Source organism: Manacus candei, unplaced genomic scaffold (genome assembly GCF_025592945.1).
Source record: "Manacus candei isolate 608988 ecotype Guabito, Panama unplaced genomic scaffold, ASM2559294v1 h1tg000084l, whole genome shotgun sequence".
Lineage (NCBI taxonomy): Eukaryota > Metazoa > Chordata > Aves > Passeriformes > Pipridae > Manacus > Manacus candei.
In genome coordinates this window covers 4390184-4409898 of record NW_026138132.1, presented here as the reverse complement: position 1 = coordinate 4409898, position 19715 = coordinate 4390184, and the positions used below count along the sequence as shown (strand labels likewise).

Sequence of the window (19715 nt, the reverse complement as noted above, 5' to 3'; positions counted from 1 at the left end):
TCTTATACCCCTGTGCAGCAAACTCCTAAGGCCAAGAGTTGTTCCAGTTTTCACCCTTTCCTCAAATTAGTGTTTTGTTGTGGACACACACTTACATTTTCATGTGGGTTTTTTGCTCCCTACTGTCTAGCAGGAGTAAAACTGCTGGAATTCTTTCTGGTTTCATCCTGGAAGCTTGAGCTTGATATTTTTCTTTGTAACTGTGGAACATTATTAATTCTACTTGACCTGTCCTTGAGCCACAGGGTTTTCTAGGCTGTGTCACCCCACCTTTATCTAGAGTGTGGCCCACCCGAGTGCAAATGGGAGCATGGAGAGTTATGTTGGTTTTTTGAGGTGTTGCTTCACTCTTTACTTTTCTCCCACTACCTCCTCACTCCCTGATAAAGTAAATATTTATGAAAAGTACCTGGAGAAAAACCCTATGAGTCACCAGGAGAGTTTATCATGATCATATAATCTCCCCTTGACTTGATTGAATCCTTCTCCTTTAGATGATAAAACCCTTGTTGAGCACTCAGACTTGAACTGAAATGGTGCAATTATTCTTTTCACTTGATGCTCAAGCTTCTTTGGTTTAAATGTTTTCTAGTGGATGATAGTGTCAATTAATGAGTCAAATTCTTATATTAAGAGGAATTCTGTAACCTAATGATTTTTCATCAGGGTAAAGTAAAATGTATTTGAAAATATTTGGCCTTACAAAAGTAATGGAGAAATGAATCTTCCTGTGATGACAATCGTTGCTGCGCTGGGACACCGTGTTACGTGTTCTGCACATTTCTCAGATTCCATTTTCTGCTCACTTCCCTCATACAATCAACCTGCCTGCAAGTGTAACAGCTGGAGAAAGAGTGGTTTTATTTGGGGAAAGGTGTGGGAGGCTTCTCTTAGATCAGAAGTATGGAAAGCACAAGGACTTTGAGAATGTGACATCACTGGAAAATGTCACATTCTCCAAGAGGTTCTGAGCCATGGCTTCGTAAGCCAAACCTCCCTCTGCCTGAGGCCTGGGGAAAGTGAAATTAGAAGGGTTACAGTCCTTCTTATGTAGCTCCTTCCTTCAGCTACTTCATATAGAAGGTGCTTTGAGGACTCGAGCACAGAGAGTGGCAGTGACTGGGGTGACACCAGACACCTGTCACTGGTGGGGTCCCACAGGGCTCCACCTTGGGCCCTGTGCTCTCCAACATCTCCGTCAATGACTTGGACACGGGACTGGAAGGGACACAGAGCAAGTTTGATACAAAACTGGGAGGAGCTGTTGAGTCCCGGGAAGGCAGGGAGGCCCTGCAGGGAGACCTGGACAGATCAGAGGCCTGGGAATCACCAACCATGGGAAGTTCAACAAGGGAAATTTCCGGATTCTGGCCCTGGGATGGAGCAATCACAGCTGCACGGGCAGACTGGGGAGTGAGATGCTGGAAAGGAGTGCCAGGAAAGGGACCTGAGGGCAGAGAGACCACGACAGGTCAGAGATGGACAATCCCCAACCATGGGAAGTGGAACAAGGGCAAGGGCCGGATTGTGCCCCTGGGCCGGGGCAGCCCTGGCTGTGTGTGTGGGCTGGGGATGAGAGGCTGGAGAGCAGCTGCAGGAAGGGCCCTGGGGGTCCTGGTCCATGGCCAGTTGTTCCTGAGCCAGCAGTGCCCTGGCAGCCAGGAGGGCCAACGTGTCCTGGGGGCATCAGGGAGGGGATTGTCCTGCTCTGCTCTGCCCTGGGGCGGCCTCCCCTCAACATTGGGGCAGTTTGGGGGGACACAATATAACAAAACCATTGGAGAGTGTCCAAAGGAGGCCACGAGGATGGGGAAGGGCCTTGATTGGAAGCCATGTGAGGACACTGAGGGCACTTGGTGTGTTCAGCTGGAGAAGAGGGGACTGAGGGGAGACCTCAGTGCAGTTCCACCTGCCTGGGCAGGGGCAGAGGAGGGGCAGGGACTGAGCTCTGCTCTGGGGGGACCAGGGACAGCAGCCAGGGAATGGCTGGAGCTGTGTCAGGGCAGGCTCAGGTTGGATCTCAGACAAAGGTTCTTCCCCCAGAGGCTGGTTGGGCACTGCCCAGGCTCCCCAGGGCAGTGGGCACAGCCCCAAGGCTACCAGAGCTCCAGGAGGGTTGGGATGATCCTCTGGGGCACAGGGGGTGACTCTTAGGGATGGGCCTGTGCAGGGCTGAGGGTTGGACTGATGGTCCTTGTGAATCCCCCCCAACTCAGCACATTCTGTGACTCTGTGCTGATTTTAGGTATGTTCCTGGGAGATATGTGATAAACTGTGGGGAAAAAGCCTCCAAAAAGCAAGGCTTTCCTGTTGGAAGTATATCCTCTTTGCCTGAGACAACCAACTTGGACTGTGTTCTCTCTTGCAATTGTGCTAATTAGTCAAATGCTTTTCAGAAATTAATCTTTAATTTTTGTTCTTGTCTGATGAGATGAGCAGAATCAAACCAGTCCAGTGGAAGGTGAAAATTGTGAGATTGTGAAGTTCTCCTTCAGTGGATAACTGTGGATCTCCCAGGTCGCTCTGCCCTTACCTGTGTCTAAGCACATTGATGCCTAGGAAAGCAGGAGCTCATGCTTCTTGGGTGTTTTTCAGAAGAAATGAGTATATGAAGGCATGGAAAATTAAATGGAAAAAAACCCCTCTTAAAGTAATGGAAAATTAAATTCAACTTTCCCTTTAACGCATTTAGAACTTATTAAAGCTTTTTGTTTTAACTTGTGGTACCTGACCTTGTTATATTCCTTCTGTGAAAGGCTTATTTGACTGTTGAAATCTGCACTGAGTATTTCTGACATAACTGGAATCTTAGAAACAAAGAATCTTTTGAGAAGGGCCAGGACCGGCTCTTAAGAGGAGGGCAACTTCAACCTAATTTATCACAATTTGATATCTGTTTATGTGCTTTCTGATACATTGCTTGGCAGCACAGTTTTGTTACAGTGGAGATAACCTTTTCTTGTGTGGACTTAGGTGGCATAAAGCAAATGTGTACAATTTCTTTTTTTTTTTTGTTTTCCACTGAGGCCTGTTTGCTGAGAGAGATTTCTGTACAATCTCCTTCACTTTTTTCCTGATAACAGAGATTACAAAAATGTGTTTGCTGTTAGTTTGAGTTCTTGTTTTATTTGGAGGGAACCGGCCTCAATTATGACCTTTTAGTAGAAAGCAGAGTGTGATTCATCAAGGTCCCAGCACTGGCTAGGGTGGAGTCGTGGGTGAGGAGGAGCCCAGGCAAGGTGGCAGTCACCAGAGAACACTTCTCATGGGAAAATCGTGTGGTCATTGGATTTTCATAGAACACAACAATCAGTGACACCTTTAAAGGGGGAATCCCCATCCTGGTCCTTTGGTTCTGTGACCTTGTGTTGAAACTATGCAGCCTCTGAATTTTCCCATCATTCCTTTGAATGCTGAGGAGGCCAGAAGTCACCACAGGTTGGCCTGTGAAGCACAGCTGTTGTTCCTAATTCTGTCACTAATTTCAATGCACATGTTCTATCCGTCATGGGAACTGATCAAAACTGAGCAGCACTTCTTGTGAGAGACCATGCACAGAGAAGAGAATCATGGAATCCCACAACGGTTCGAGTTGGAAGGGACTTTAGGATCATCCAGTTCCAACCCCCTGCCATGGGCAGGGATGCCACTCACTGGAGCTCAAGGCCCCACCCAATATATGAGATGAAAGAAATGGCTGTGGAATTGTTCTGTTGGGTGGCTGGTGTGGAGGCCACCATGACACAGGTGTTTCTTTCCAGGATTTGTCTGCAGACCGTCAAGCGGGCTCTTGGGGATCGTATTCCAGAAGACAAAATGCAGTTTGTACAAATAAATAGCAGAGTTATTCCCAATGTCATTTAATTCTGGTTAATATCCTGTTAAATATTTAAAAAAATAGAACCAGCAAGACTGGGAACTCCTCTAAAGTTCAAACCAGCAAATAATAGCCATTTGTAGAGTGATTGATTTGCTGAGTCTTACTGAGTGCTTTAAATATATCAGGGTCAGGTTATCTGTGCCAACCCAAAATTCAGATAGGAGGCTTACGACATGTAGATATGGACTTGTTCGAGTCATGAAGGAAAGTTCTGTCAAGTGTTTCCCACACCTCCAGCAAGATATAAAAGTTGAAGGTCCCTGAGATTTCCCCACGTTTTATTCTGCTGCGTCTTGTTCTCATCCTAAAGAAAAATGAAGAGACTTGTGAGTATCTCCATTTCTGTTGAACTTTTAATACTGTATGTTCCTAATTCTTAGAAACAAAAGGAGAGAGGAGAAGATGCTCAAGTGGTACAGTACAGGGTACAGTGTGTTGTTTCTTTGGTGGTTCAGTAAGAAACCTGCATTCCTTGGGTCAGTGCAGTCTGTTGCAGCATCACTTGAGCAAAGAGTGAAGAAATGGTTACCGTTCACAAGGGGAGTTTATTTGTGATTTAATAATTGCAGTTGTAGAGGCAAATCAAGAAGTAACAAGGCATCAAGGAGGGACTTCTGAAAATACAAAATAATTATTGGTTAAGTTATTCTGCTTTTTCAGTTACAGGCAAAAGAGACCCAAATAGCGAGAAGTTTGCAATGGAAATTGTTTTCAACTAATATATGTGTTAAATGGGTCATTTTTCAAACTGATGCTACAGCTGCTGCCCTCAGTTCATAGTGTTTTGAAGTCACTGCCTGGTGTTTTCCTGAGATGCTTATTCCTTTTACAGGTTGCAGTCCTCGTTTTGCTGGGAGTCTTCTGGGCTCAGACTTCTGCACTGAACGTAAGTAGATGATGAACCTTCTCCTGAATGTGCTCATTTAAAATGTGTTGGATCCCTTGGCAGGGAGAATAAAATAGTCAGAAAAGCACAGAAGGAACTAAGAAGTTGGTTATTGCCAAAGAAAAAGAGCTTTTGCCAGAGGTGACAGTCAAGGCAAAGAGGTGGTTCTGTGCAGGTGCAGAGTAAAGGAAATCTGGGGAACACAGGTCCCCTCAGCTCCTGCTAAAATTTGGAAACTGGTGCAGTGTCCTGCCAGTCCAAGATGACCGGTACGTCCCACTGTGGTTTTCCTCAGCCTGCAGGAGGGCCCGTTGCACAACTGATCTCCACCTCAGGAGCCTCCTGAGACTGCTCGAGGGTTGTGGAGGGATTTAGTGTTTACCTAAAGCAAATTGGGTTTTGCTGCACCTGCTCAAGATGAAGGGAGATGTTGAGAAATGACCCTGTGCTGTTTACCACAGACCTTTGTGCTGCGGGAGCCTGGCAGTAACTATGTCACTGGGACCATGACCATCCACAACGAGGAGCACGTCGTCGACGTCCACGTCCGCTCCGGAATCTACTCCTCCGATACCATTTTCGACTACTCCCGTGTAAGTAAAGCAAAGAACCGGCCTCCACTTCATCTCTGAGCAAGTTTTAAACTCAGAAATTATTTTGGTCTATTTTCACCACGTGTTGCCCTGAAACCCGTTTCTTTGAAGCCTCCCATGGCCTTTTCCCTCTTAGGCCATCTCCTTGTCTCATCCATACAATGGGTTGGTTTAAAAGGCTTGTAATGAAACCTGCAGTGGCACTTCATGACAGTGAGAAGAATGTCACTGGCCTCGAGGAGAGCAGAGTTGAAGATGGGCTGCCAGCACTCAGGTGCAGCAAAGTCTGACAGAAATGATGCTTCCAGTCTTACAGACAGACACTGGGACAGGCTTCCATTCCCAGGGGTGACAATGTAAATGCAGAGTCATCCCACAGCAGCCTGTGTGGCCACTCGGGGTTTCTTCTGGATTGCCCTAAAGTGGAGACCATCAACCAACATCAGTGGTAGCCATTTTTAGTTAAATATTTAACTGTCATTCTTTTCGTCCCAGGGGTATATTGCCACCAGGCTGTTCTCCCGAAATGCCTGCTTTATCATGAAGATCAAAAAGGAATACATCCCCGAGCTGCGCGAGATCGGACGGCTGGCGTTTGAGAAACGGGTGAGCCTGCAGTGAACCCCTCCCTGCTCACGAGGAGGGCAGGATGGGTGGGGTGTGGTAGGAGCCCCCCACTCTGCCTCCAAAAACAGCTGCTCTGTTGCTGTCTTAGCGATGATGGAGTTGATCTGACAAGACAGAACTTTCAGGGAATATCATGTAGAACATTCTAATGAACAATCACGGCCCCCCTGCAGTTTTAAAGTAGGCTGTCAAGGTGTCTTGAACTGTACAATCCCCAGTGCTTGAAACAGACGTAATTTGACTATTTTGAGGTGATCACAATATAAGTCTGGGCAGACTTGCCCTTTTTTTCATTGTCCTGCTGATATTTTGAGCTTGACACAGCTTGAATTTTATTTTTTTTTCTGCAGAACAGAGCTTAGAGATCAATTTATTTTGACCAGACGTTGACTTCCCTATTCAGACTGAGGTTTCAGAACGTGACTGGAAGTATTTTTTGGAGACGGCCTGGAGTTCTGGCTCATTTTGTGCCAACCCAGCAGTAGCACATTTACAGCAAAACTTACTGCCAATTAATGTAATTCAGTATGGCAGAAATACAGCTCAGGTTTGCTGTGTTGGCAGAATTATTATCTAGTGATTTTTGTTTCTGAATAGATTGAAAATATTTATTTCTCTTTAAAGGTATGGAGCTTCTTTAGCTAATGTTTTTTTGTGAGGCAAAGGAAGGTAATTTTCGGTTTGGGAACCAAAGCTACATCACTCATGCCGTGTAACCTCTCCTTTTCAGACCATGAAGGATGTTTACTCTCCAAATAATGTGTGGACCCTGTTTCAAACTGGCAGTTCTGTGCTGGGGCGTTTGAAGGACTGGATTCTCTATGGCAAACACATCGAAAAGCTCTGCTCGGGGCTGCCCCTGTACCAGCTCACAGCCACTGAACGTGAGTCACAGATCAGAACACTCTGCTCTGGCCCCTCAAACCCTCCTGTCCTTTAAGTCCTCGTGGTACCTTTGAGCTGTGCAGACATTTCCTCCCACTCAGTTACACCACAAATGTTTGGCGCAGTTTTGGGACCGACAGGAGCCTTGAACAGGGGATTGAGATTTTTTCCTAACTGGATACAGGGATCTCATCACTGATCATATCTTCGTCTTCTTGTTTCTTGTAGCACAAGAGAACACTGATGGCTGTGCCAGTGCAGGAATTCCGAGTATTTTGGGCATTAACATCTGTGAACAGCTCATTGCAACTGGATCTTGACATTCCTGCTGCTAGGAATTGCCTGGTTTCTTTGCATGCTTTTCTGATGGAGACCATGTTCTCCAGCTGGAACAGAGCTCGGGTATGAGGCTCAACTTGCCTATTCAAGGCTTTGATGTATGACAAAGCTATGATATACAAATAAAGATAATGCTTTAATAATCGAGTAAAATGCTTTGCCCTTTTTATTCATCCAAAATCAGAACAGAATTAAAGTGGACCTTGCCAGTTTTCCTGCAGAAGAGACACATTTCCCTTTGGTTTGCTGCTGTGCTCAGGCTGCAGCGTGGCCCAGGCGTTGCTTTTGCTTCGTGCTGGTGAAGAATCAGAAGCTGAATAGTGGAGAACTTCACTTTGGCATCAGCATCCAGCCTCTTCAGGTGCTGGTTCACCTTAGGTACAACTGCTGGAGGGAGGGAGCAAACAGGTGAACGGACACAAAGGAAGGGAGCAGATCGACATTGCCAACATTTGCAAATAAATGAATTGAATTCTGTGGGGCCAGTGGGAGTTTGCAGCAGTTTGAATGAGTGCAGAGAGGTTTTGTTTTGCCATTTTCAAACCTAGATAGAGACTGTCCCAGTCCTAAAGAATTTGTCACCTGGAATGAAGTTTCCCTTTCACACAATGCCAGGGCACAGAGAGCTGTGACCACTTGCTGAGTGTCCCACATTGGAGAGTCATTTGTGTCAGGGGCTGATGGAAATAAGGATGAGGCAGCACTGCTGCCACCTCCCTGCTCTTGTGCTAATCCCAAGGAATGGTGGAACTCCCACATCCTTTCCATCAGTGCTTGGAAAGGGTGGATATACTGGGGCTGAAGACTGAATATTTACTCTTTATTGGAGCCTTGGGCGGCTGCCAGAGGACAAGACATTCCTTTGGAGAAAACAGGCTCCAGGTCTGCAAGTTGTTATTTTCAAATCAGACTCCTGGTCAAACCATCTGCTATTTATTAAAGGAGCATTTTATCATATGGTGAAAGCTGTCCTTTTGGATTATTTGTATCCAGAACAGGCTGCGGGTTCTTGGTGAGCCAAAGAATGTTTCTGGAGAGTCAAATTTTGGTAATTAAATCCAGGAATACTTGTTTTATGTTCCATGAACTCTGAAACAAGCCTCAATATACCTCATTATCTGCCATTGAATTCTGAGTTAGGGAGTGGTGTTCCTGCCCTTCAAGTACTCAAAAATGGAAGAAGATTGTTTCTAGCTTTAATTTTAGTTGCCAGCCTCATTGTATCAGTCAGGCCTGTGAGGAATATATTTGCATTTTGACTGTTGTGTTTGTTGTTTGGTAAATAAAGCTCCAGCTCTCCATCCACTCACAGCACTTCCAATGCCCACGTGTCCAGCTCATGGGAAACTTCTGGGTGCAGAACCCCGAGGCAAATCTGTTGTGGTGTTGCTGCACCTTTTGGGGTCCAGCTCACAACAAAGACAGAAGGAAGTGCAGGAAGAATCATAAACCAAACAACCCACCTGGCCATGTTCTGCTTCCCCCCAGTGTTTTACAGGATGGCCTGTTCCCACGTGAACACACATAGGCAAGTTGCAGCTCTGAATTTACTGCCCTTGAGCCCAGCTTGTTGGTATCACCAACAGCCTGAAAGGTCCTGCTAGAAAAGGCTGCAGAGCAAAAGAAATTTATTCCCAATTTAAAATAACTAATTACAGGGCAAACAGGAATGTACACCCAGCTCTGAACAAAGCAGAGAAAAGGACATATGCAGGAGGAAGAAATTTGATATTTTATTTATTGACACTGTATTTGCCCTTGTGATTTCCTGCCATTTCACTCTTTGCTGACTAGGCCACAGTTTACAGTATGTTCTATGTACATGTATTACACTGTAATTAATCTATTTTTCTTATCTTGCAGGTGGTTGATATTATTACTGAACTACAGGGAAAGACCAAGGAGGTAAAAGCAGCAACAACAGGTAAAGTGTCCCTGAAGATCAGGTCCATCTGTTGCCTTAAATAACTGTAGCCTGAAAATGTTGGCAATCTTTAAATCAGTCTGTCAGCAAAGGGTCTGCTCTGAATGGTCATGATCCAAAGGAAATCACAGAAGCATGGAATTGTAAAGTTTGGGAAAGACCTTTAAGTTCACCAAGTCCAGCCATCAACCAGCACCACCACCATGTTCACCACTAAACCACTCAAGTGCCACATCCAAATGTTTTTTGAACACCTCCAGGAATCGTGACTCCACCACTGCCCAGGACAGCCTATTCCAATACTTAACAACCCTTTCCAGGAAGGAATTTCCCCAGTATCCAGCCTGACCCTCCCCTGGCACAGCCTGAGGCCGTTCCCTCTCCTCCTGTCCCTTGTTCCCTGGGAGCAGAGCCCGACCCCCCCCCCCCGGCTCCCCCCTCCTGTCAGGGGGTTGCAGAGCCAGAAGGTCCCCCCTGAGCCTCCTTTTCTCCAGGCTGAGCCCCCCCCACTTTCTCAGCTAAGTTAATTCTAAGTTATTTCTCAATTAACTTCGACATGCTCTATATGATACAAAACATCTGTCCTAGACCCCCTCAGGTATCAGTAGCTTTGTGAGTTGTCTGTTGGGGAGGATCTTTTTGCATTGTGATCCATGAGATTTTCCACTGGGGATGGATGGAAAATTCCCACTGATTTCCATGGGAGGCACCCACAGATCACTGCAGCCCTACACCTCAGGAACAGTGGTGGAGTCACATTCTCAGGAGCAATCGGAGCGTGGCCCGATAACCGCCCAAGGTTAATGTGCAGGTGGAGAAGGAGAAGTTTGTTGGCTCTAAGCACAAGGTTAACACCTTGGAAGCAGCAGAGCCACTGGTATCTGCACCAGGAGAGGGGCAGGGCTGCCCTGATCCCACCAGTACTGCAATCCAGAGCTGTCCTAGAAATGAAAAAGGAGCCAGTGCACCAGCTCGGATCCTAAAAACATATTGGTTGGAAGAGTCCAGGGAGGAAGAGTGTCAGGATGTGACTCATGATCTTAGAAGTTACCTGATCTTTTCACCAGCTTTTCTCCACCAAAGTAATATGCATGTTTTGGAAGTTTACCTGCCTTCTCAGTCAGGCTTGTTCTGTAAAAAGTGGGGAATTTGTTTTTTGTAGAAGAGAGCTTGGTGGGAGCGTGTCTGGGTGTGCCTGAGGGAGTACCTGTGCGTGTGCATGGGTAAATTAAAACAATATATGTCCCTGGCTGGAATATCAGGATAATGCTGGCTGTTTTATCCCTGGCTGGGATACCAGGACAATGCTGATTATTTGCTCCCAACTTTTTTTTTAAAAGCCTGAAAGGTGTTTGAAGGCACGTCTGGAATCCAAGCAATGGTATCGTTGGATGCCACTGACAGGCAGCTGAAACACGTCAGGCATTTGGGGCAGGCAGGATGAGCCTAAACTGGTCACATCTCCACCCCTGTGCATTAAACTTCCCTGGTCCCTGTGGGCAGGAAGCCTCTGTGGTCCTTCACTGCCAAGGACAGACACCGATTTTTTTGGTCACCTGTGCTGCACATTAATCCGAGATGCTTTCACCCCTGAACCCGTTCCCAAAAACCTCCCAGCTCCTCAGTTTCCCAGGGTACAAGGCTGTTGACCAAGGTCAGAGTATGACACCTTCACCAGTTGTGATCATTTCAAAACCAGGGCTCAGTGTGGAAACCCTTATCCTGGAGAGCAGCACCTTTTTAATTTAAGGCACTGCTTCTATCAGGAGCAATGGCAGGTTTTCATGTATCTTGTCTGAGATGTGAAAGCAAGATTTCCAGTTAGTATCAAGTCATTGAAAGGTACAATTACTAACACTGGCAAATTTTCTCTTATAGGAAGAATTTTCACTGGCAGAATAAAATTAATTCCAGACTGGAATCAAACCTGCTGTTTAAAATCAGAATTGTGTGGGCTGGGCTGGCAGGCCAAAGGTGTGATTGAGTGTCCTTGTCTGCTGGGTCTTTCCACCCTGTTTGTACTGACAGAGCATAGCTGTGAGGGGAAAAAAAGTCATCCCTTCATTTCAGAAGGCAAAAAGCTTTGCCTTTGGAGTGGGTGTGTGTTACCAGCAAGGAGCAAATTGCTGTGGCTGAGCACTGAACAACACAGCAAGATCCACGTGCAAGAGGAAAAGAGGGAACATTCCTCAGTTCAGTTTGACTCAAGGTGCCTGACCGTAAATACTCAGATTATAAATTATTAGGAGGTGAGCTGGGGTTTGCACCATTATTTTTTTTAACTAAGTGGTTGTCTTAGCCAGATTTCCAAGGAATACAGCCCAATCCTGGTGGACACATTGGTCTTTACTCGAGCCAAGCACGAATGAGATTCCCACTGACCACTAGATGGCAAATTGTTACAGCAACCTCAACATGTGGTTTTCTTACTGCAGTCTGGATCTTGCTGTCATTAGGCTGGTAAAAGCACCGATTAGGGGCAAAACATAAATTAAAAATAAAATGCAATTAATCCCTATCAACCTGTTCCCCAGAAAATAGAAGCGGAGTCAGGATACAGGGGATTAGGATTCTTTCTTTCAGATTTCTCAACCAGTGTAATGTTTATTTTCACATGTAATTATTCCCCACTTGTTGATTAACTAAACTAATTTTTGATGTCTTAATATTTTTAATTTTTCTCTCTAATAGGTATGTATATATTCCATTATATAATAAGACATTGCATGAGGTTTATTAATCAAATATTCCAAAGTGTTCCACGTAGCAAAGATTCCCAAGCTCTAATGTGAATGAGTGAAGTCTTTTCCCTTTCAGAAAGGGGACACAGCAACGGGTTAAGGATCAATCTGACAAAGGCCAGTCCCAAGCTGACCCTGAGCACAGGTAAGGGGGGCAGCCCCAACACTCCTGAATTTTTATCTCTCTCCTTATCACCCTGTTGCCACCAAGAGAAATCCAAGCAGCCTCCTCTGTCTCTGCCCCTGCCCAGTGCTGCTCAGCCAGGCTCCTTCCTTGGGAATGAAGAACCCACAGAGGGGTTATGTGGCTTTTGATGTGGGGTTTTTTTGGAGGACACCAGGGGCAAAGGGGATGGAAAACTGGCTGTGATTCTGTAGCCAGGTCTCTGTTCCTTGCAGACAGGTCCTGCCAGTCATGGTCACATCCTCTCACACTTCTGCAAGTCCTTTTCTTTGCCCTTTCTCTCAGCTCGGTAAGAGGCAGCCAAACTCCTGTGGCTGGGCAGTTCCCAGTTTATTTAATTTTCTGAGGGTGTGTACAAAGAGAGGAAGGTGATTCAGAGCTACCAAACCTCAGGTTGCTCTGGCCATTTCTTATTGGGTAGAAAAGCAAATGTAGCATAAAGTTGATCCTTCTGTGGCTGTGCTGAGAGAGGAGAAAACATCCTTAACCAATCACTTTGTAAGGCCAGTCCTGGGATGAGACTTGTTATGGAAAGAGAATCATAAAATCATAGAATCATTAAGGTTGGAGGAGACCTCCAAGATCATCAAGTCCAAACTTCAAAATAAATATATAAAGGAGGGTTGAGAGGGGTAAGGAAGTACAGTGAGATTTTCTGAGGAGGTTCTTGTGATTCAGGGGGCTTCCAGGACAGCCCAGACTATAAATGTAGTGAAGACCTTTCTCAGTCTGCAGGCTGTAAATCCTGCCCTGTCCAGGTGGGACACGGAGCATCCACCTCCCCACACAGACCCCAGTACAGCTGCTGGGGAGCTTCTCCTTCCTCCCCCTGGACAGATGGTCCTGTAAGGATTGTCAAGCATTTAATAATCTGTTTAAACTGAGAACGTTGAGTCTTGAGCCAACAGGGGTGGCCAGTCCCCTTTTCCACCCGCCGTGATGGGCAGCAGAGGCTGTTTTCACCTCCAGGAGCTCCGTGAGTCAGAAATGTGCCCTGAGCACACGGGAGGTGTTTGACAGGAGCACATCGAGCCCCGTCCCGGGGTGAACATACTGAGAGCTGAGCCAGGGCTCTGCCACTCAGCCCAGATAAGTCGAGCCCTTTAACACCAGGCCTGCCAGGGGCTTGTTCCATGCTCTCCATGTGATAAGCTGCCATCGGCGCCTCACGGGACACTCCGACCTGCCAGGCTGCTGCAGGGAGAACGGGGATGTGCAGCGTGATTTCAAGCACGGTACAGCCTCCCCCAAGCCCCAGTCCCAAGCGTGGGGGGTTCCTAACTAAAAATGAGGGGGTGCCAGAGGGGTGGGAGTGTTTGTGCACAGCTTACAGGTGTGAAACAGCTGAGGAGGAGATCAGCACGGCACAACGTGGCAATGACAGATCTTGCACAAACGGAGTCTGAAAAGTGGGAGATTGATTTAAAAGTCTCCAATTAAACGGTGTTTTCATGATCCTGAGCCTCACAAGTGTTAATAGAGTACAAATAGTGCCTGAGAGAGAGGACTCTCTGTATCCAGATGCCACTAAAATGGTCTCAAACTGATGTGACAGTTAATCCCCAAACAATCTGTGTAGCTATGAGGTAGTTTTCCTGCTGTAAAGACATTTGCATAGAGCTGTTGCCAATGGAACCTCATTTTCCCTGCCTCTTGTGAGTAGCTTTTTAAAAGCTGACAAGACAAAGTCACATCTTTGAGCACTCATTAAATTTGGAGAGCAATTCACCTTGTTGGTCTTGGACAGACGCAAGAGTTTTCCAGGTGAGGGCTCAGCAGTTGCCCTGTGAACTGAAGCATTGGCAGGGTTTGATCAGATCCCTTGGTCATGCTGACCAATACACAGGTATTCTGAGCATCCCAAAACATGAAGTTGCAGAAGCCAGACTAAGAGGAAAAGACCATATTTGGAATTTTTGCTGCAATTGAAACCAGAATTAATGAGACATTCGAGACAGTTTCCCTTCGAAAGGGATAGAAAAGACAAAATTTGATATTCAGCTGCATGGCCTTCAAAAGAGAGAGAGGCTGCTGACAACCTTAATTTACCCAGTACAATTCCAGGCTTCAAGTTACAGAAACGGGAATGTAATACATTTTCATCTTTGCATTTTTAAGGCTGCACTTAAACAGTACTTCTTATTGAATCAATCTTTTCTACTGTTACACACAACCTGCTTTCCCTTTCTGATTCCAGCCCTAACATCAAATAAACAGAGCAAATATTAGCCAGGCTTGTCTAATTTATCCTCATGCTTTGTTGGTGTGCTTACGAGCTGTTGACTTTGTAATTAATATCTCGTGCAGAGATATTGACTGAAGTTACTAGAAAATATTCCACCTCTGCTCAGTACTCAAGTTGTCAGTTAAATAATTTCAAGTTATTAATCAAAATTGTCAACAAAATGGTTTCTGGTGGCCAGAGCTTGTTTTTTTCCCTATTGTTGAAGATTAAGAATCCACAGTTCTCAAACCCAAGGACAAGATACATTTAGGAATTATTCCCAAGAAATTTGTTCATTTAGGGCTGTGGGACTATTTAAGGGGAGTTCTCATTAAGGAAAAGAATGGTATTCCTCAAACAGCCTGTTTGGACATGGGGCTGACAAGGAAAGGGGACCAGTCTGGGAGGTTTCTGTGAGGTTTTGTTGGGCCGTCTTGCTTTTGTCACTGTCACTGGGGCTGCTCAGAGAGTTCCCTGAAGTTTAACACCCACATGAATGCCAAAGCACCGTCAAATAACTGCATGATGAGAGAAGGAATTTCAAAAATGTAAAATTAAAACTTTCTCTTGACCTTTTTCTGTCCAACTGTTCTGTGGAGGGAGTGTGATAAGAAGCCTGTGGAGTGCAAACTCCTGGGATTAAACAACTCCTCCTCTCTGTTCATTAGCCCTGCACTGCTCCCACTTTCTGTGCGAAGATCTCAAATAGGAACTGATTTATTTTTGATCATGTCTCCCCAGGTTTGAGTTAGTTCAGGACTGAATTAATAAATCGTGTGACCTTTAAGAGTATTAAATTTTTAATGACCTTTTAATATTAGTTAGAGCCACCATGCATCCACATGGGGGCACATCCTGAACTAATGGGAGGCAGGTCAATAGATTTCTTGAGATAACTCCTATCCCATAAATGATACAAGCAAATGTGTATATAAAATTACTGTCCCTGGAAATACATGGGGTTTTTTATTGCCTGTGTTTGTTCATTTTGAGGTTGAGCTGGAAGAAAGGGAGGTTCAATGCTGGAATGTGAGGCACTGAAGGATTTGCTTTGACTGTCTCATGTAAGGATCTAGGAACTCCCTGTGTATCACTCTCTGACTGCAGGACTGGGCTGTGAACATGAGTGTGTGCTAGAAATTTCCCAGTTAAGTACAAATCCCACCCAATCACACTAGAAAACAGCAGCTCTCCCAAATATCTGCTCAAGGAGTGAGCCCACAGGGAGCTGGGAGCCCCACTAACAACAAGCCTGCAGAGAATTTGCTGCCTGTGACTGCCAGGACACTGACAGGAAGGCCATGTCCAGTTTTTTCCAGCTCTTTTCTTTCTGTTTCAGTTCCTCAGGCTTTGCACTGCCTTGAGAAATCTCAGCTTATCCTTATTTATCTGTGTGGCCACTGCCCCGCGGCTGAGCCCGGGTCACGCTGGTGCTGCAGGGGTGGACTCCCTTCCTGGGGAGTCCAACTCCAGAGGAAAAAGGAGAGAGGAAAGGGAATTTCCAGAGGCAGTGCAGGTGGTTTGTGTGCCCTGCTGGTCGGTGTGAGCCCCATCCTTTTCCCTGGCCTGGAAATGGCTGGGGAAGACGTGCCCTAGGCTTCCCACAGAAAGCCACTGGTGCTCCTGGTCAGGAGTTGGTGTCACACAGTCCAAACAATTCCCTGCCCTTGGGGCTGCCCAGTGACTTCCCTCCTTCTCTCTGTTTCCTTTTTCTTGCCCACACAGGCTGTAACACATTTCTCACTCCTCTCCCACCACTCTTTCATTAAATACCATCTTCTCGTTTTCCAGTGACATGGAAACCCGAATAGAGCCACGGGGAACAGCCCATTTATGGGAAGGGAATCCAGAGCAGCCAGGAATTGAGGCATACAGGAATAAGGGCTTGGGCAGAGGCAGGAGTGGAAACTAATTTTAGTTATTCCATTGCAAGCTCATCACACTGTCAGTGTCACACTCTTCCTTATCTCCCATATCACACCCAGCAGTTACCTCATGCCAGAGCCATCTCCTGACAGGGACCAGTGGGGGGCATTTTTGTAATAATTTCATCCCTGTATTTTGGAAAACCTCAAATCACATGCTGTGGTGGTTGCTGAAGCACCCTTGGATCCATCTCCTGCTTCCCTCAAACCTCGTGTGTGCCTGAGGTGTCCTGGAACTCAAATCCTGTGCTTCCATGGCTCTTGAAAAGGATTTTGGGTTTGCCCTGAACAAATTTTAGAAGTTTCTCAGCAAGCTGCCTTGCTGTTGATTCAGTCTGAATCCAAGTGGGGTGGCAGAGATGTGTCTTACAGCTCCTCACACTGGGCAGTGGGGGTCTTTTCCAACTGACCCCAGTGGTTTCCAGTCCTGATTAATGTCACCAAAGTCACTCCTGTTCTCCCATTAAACACACCCTGTTCTTTATCAGTGCTCCAAAACTGATGGGCAAAAGCCCCCATGGGGGACAGTGTGGTGGTTTGACTTTTTTTGGTTTTCTCAAAGGTTTTAGGACAGAAACCAGCACAGTTCCCCTGTGCTGGAGAGCAGGTCCCTTGCAGGAGCAGGGTGGGATAGGATGTCCATGTCCTCTGCTTCCTTGGGCAAGGAATTTCATAAATTTTATGCCCCTTTGCCACCTTGGGGGTCTTCTCACATGCAGTGCATGTTCTTGGGGGACAGGATTTATTTATCATCTATTTCAAATGCAAGTGCCTAATTGTGCTGCTGACACAAACAGACATAAAGCTTAAATTAAATTTACAAAGCTCTTTGAGATCACAGGATACTGGAAGTGCTTGATGCTTGTTAGGTTTCCTGTCTCACCTGCCCTAAATGTAGGAATTTGGAATTGCAGATTGAAGTTCCATCCCCAAAAACTGCCAGTGGATGTGAGTCCTTGCCTTGTAAAATCTGAAAAGAAATGTTTTTACCTCCACAGTCCAGCCAGTTTTACCTGTGATTTTTATATTCATATCCAAGAAGGACAAGCAACATTTTAATATCCTCTCCCCCTCCAATATATTATTTATGGAAATTTTTTCAGCAAATATCTAACTTCAAATATTAAAAAAAAAAAAGAGCAACTCAAAGGAATATTTTCCTTCAAGTAATGCTTCTGGATTTAATCCAAGAACAATTCTGTTTCCCTCTACTGGAACCTTAATCTCTGTGGGTTTGCTTGGTGGTGTTTTCTGAGAGATTTTTTCAATAGATTCCATTAAAACAATTAGAGAAAAAGGAAAAAAAATTAGAAACAAAGAAACATTTTTTTCACATTTTAAAAAAAACCTCTAATGTTTAATAATAATCTAATTTAAAGGTCTTAATTAAATTTGTTAAGGTGTGGACTGCTGAACCCCAATCCACCTGAGTTTACATGTGGGGAAATTAGATGTGACATTATGTAACTAACTGGAAAAGTTGCTTTTTATTCCCTGAGGAACTATTCATTTCCAGGAAGCCCAGGACACAAACATTAACCATTATTTAAGCAAATATTATCCACTTTCTCCAATGAAAGGCTCCACATCCCAGGCTGATCCAACATCTGAGCATGTTGGTGGGAGTATGTGTTCCTCCATCCTGAAAACCAGGCTGAGGAGGCTTCAGAAACACTTCACATTCCTTCTCCCCACTCCCTCTGGCCCAGAGGAGCATCACACCCTTTGGATCTCGTGTATCCTCGACCTTGACACTCGGTGAAGCCCAGCCTCACTTCCCAGCCTTTCAGCACCGCTCCTGCCTCTCACATTCCTGCTCCAGCTGGGCTCTCCTGCTGCCTCTTGACAGGAGGAGCCCTGGGGGCATCAGCTGGGAGGAAGTTGTGGGGTGCCCGAGATTAGAGGCTATTTTGGAGCCCCACAATCTTCAGGACTGACCCTTTGGACAAACGAGCTGTTCCCGGGAGCGGCTGTGGAGCCTCGGCCACACGTGTGTTCCTGCCCTCTCTGCTGAGCCCTGGGAGCAGGAAAGGCTTCTCTTTGCTCCCTGGGATGATTTTCCCCTCCAGTTCTTACCATGGCACAAGAATGGAGCGTTTCCAGCCTGCAGTGCCACCTCCACCACGAGCCAGATCAACAGGAAGGGCGAAGCACGAATTCCCCGGAGCTGGGTGTGCTGGGTGCTGGAGGGTTCAGTGCAGAGCCCTGAGCTTTCAGCAGCTGCATTTTCTTATGTACAACTGCAAATTAACTGGAGAGATGGACACCAACTTCCTAGGAGTGAGGGCCAAGAGACCTTTGTGTAGCTCAGCCTACCTGATGACTCTTGGGGATGGTCCTGTGCAGGGCTGAGGGTTGGACTTGGTGATCCCTGGGGGTCCCTTCCAACTCAGCATATTCTGGGATTCTGTGACTCTGATGCACCATTTATTGCTAATGCAACTGGGTCATTGTTTATGCCACAGATTTAATCATGATTAACAAGTGATGCTTATTAGTGTTCCCTCTCCAGCTACCTCAGGTAATCTACTCGTCGTAGATGTTTTTGAGAGCAATTCCTCTCTAGGACACTTTTTGTGCATGGAAATTGCAGTTCATGTGGGAAAAAAGGACAAACCTCTTCATTTTGGTGACATGAAATAAAGCCCTTGTGTTAAACAATTTAATTCAGAAAAAAATAATTATGTACATGTTGAATCCGTCAGCCTGCAGCCCAAGGAAGCAGGAAGCTGCTTCTATATCAGATTTACTCTCTGGGTATTCCTCATCTGGCACATCCCCAGCAGGGTCTAAATGGAATAAGTCAGGAAAATCAGCAGAAGCTGGTTTGTGTATAACCCTGCACTCCCTGCACTCTGTATTGTTCAGGGAGTTATCAAAATGACAGTGGAAATGCAAAGACACTCAGAACGTCTGAGCAGGAATTGTTCCTAACAAGGCACTGAAGCAAGATGACACACTTGGGGATTAGGAAATCGATGTCAGAGCACCGTGCTCACGCTGCTTTTTACTTTACATGGTTATATCTGCAGGGTGTGAAGTTACAGATTCACAGGAAATGTGTCAGGCTGAGCAGGGCTCAGGGAGGTCCCAGGCAGCCTCTGCTCCAGGGCAGGGTTGGAGCTGCTTCTGTCACTGCTGGAAACCCAGGGATCCAGGATTGCACAACGGGCTAAGTTTTAATTCATAGGAAATGGGAGAGAACACAGGAAATCTCCTCTGGCTCTAGAACTGTTCATCTGCATTAACAGAGTAACAGAGAATTTCACTCAGTGTCTGATTGAGTGCAGCCCCCCAAAAAGCTGATGTGTTCACAGTGAGAGAGGAGACCCAGCTAAAAACCTGCTGAAGACACCCTTTTAAATTCAAGCCCTTCAGCTCTGAAAGTCACAGAAAACCCCAACCCCTCGGAAAGGAGCCCTGTAGCACCACAGACCCCAGTGCAGCAGCTCTTCCAGTGTGCTTCACTCTTTAATTTAATGATATCTGCATACTTACATGGAATCA

At 45.9% G+C, this 19715-nt stretch overlaps 1 protein-coding gene across 8 annotated transcripts in view; it reads left to right on the top strand.

Moving 5' to 3' along the window:
• Positions 1-7324, top strand: part of GKN2 (gastrokine 2) — a 115264-nt gene extending 107940 nt beyond the window's left edge. For 7 of the 8 annotated variants that reach the window (XM_051811765.1, XM_051811766.1, XM_051811764.1 and 4 more), the window contains 5 exons: positions 4713-4766; positions 5228-5359; positions 5855-5965; positions 6717-6870; positions 7100-7324. In XM_051811765.1, the coding sequence (XP_051667725.1) occupies positions 4713-4766; positions 5228-5359; positions 5855-5965; positions 6717-6870; positions 7100-7191 (543 nt within the window). In that variant the 3' untranslated portion in view covers positions 7192-7324. Of the gene's footprint in view, positions 1-3647; positions 4207-4712; positions 4767-5227; positions 5360-5854; positions 5966-6716; positions 6871-7099 lie in introns of those variants that run through there. The other variant, XM_051811760.1, reaches the window with a different exon arrangement.
• Positions 7325-19715: the final 12391 nt, after the last annotated feature.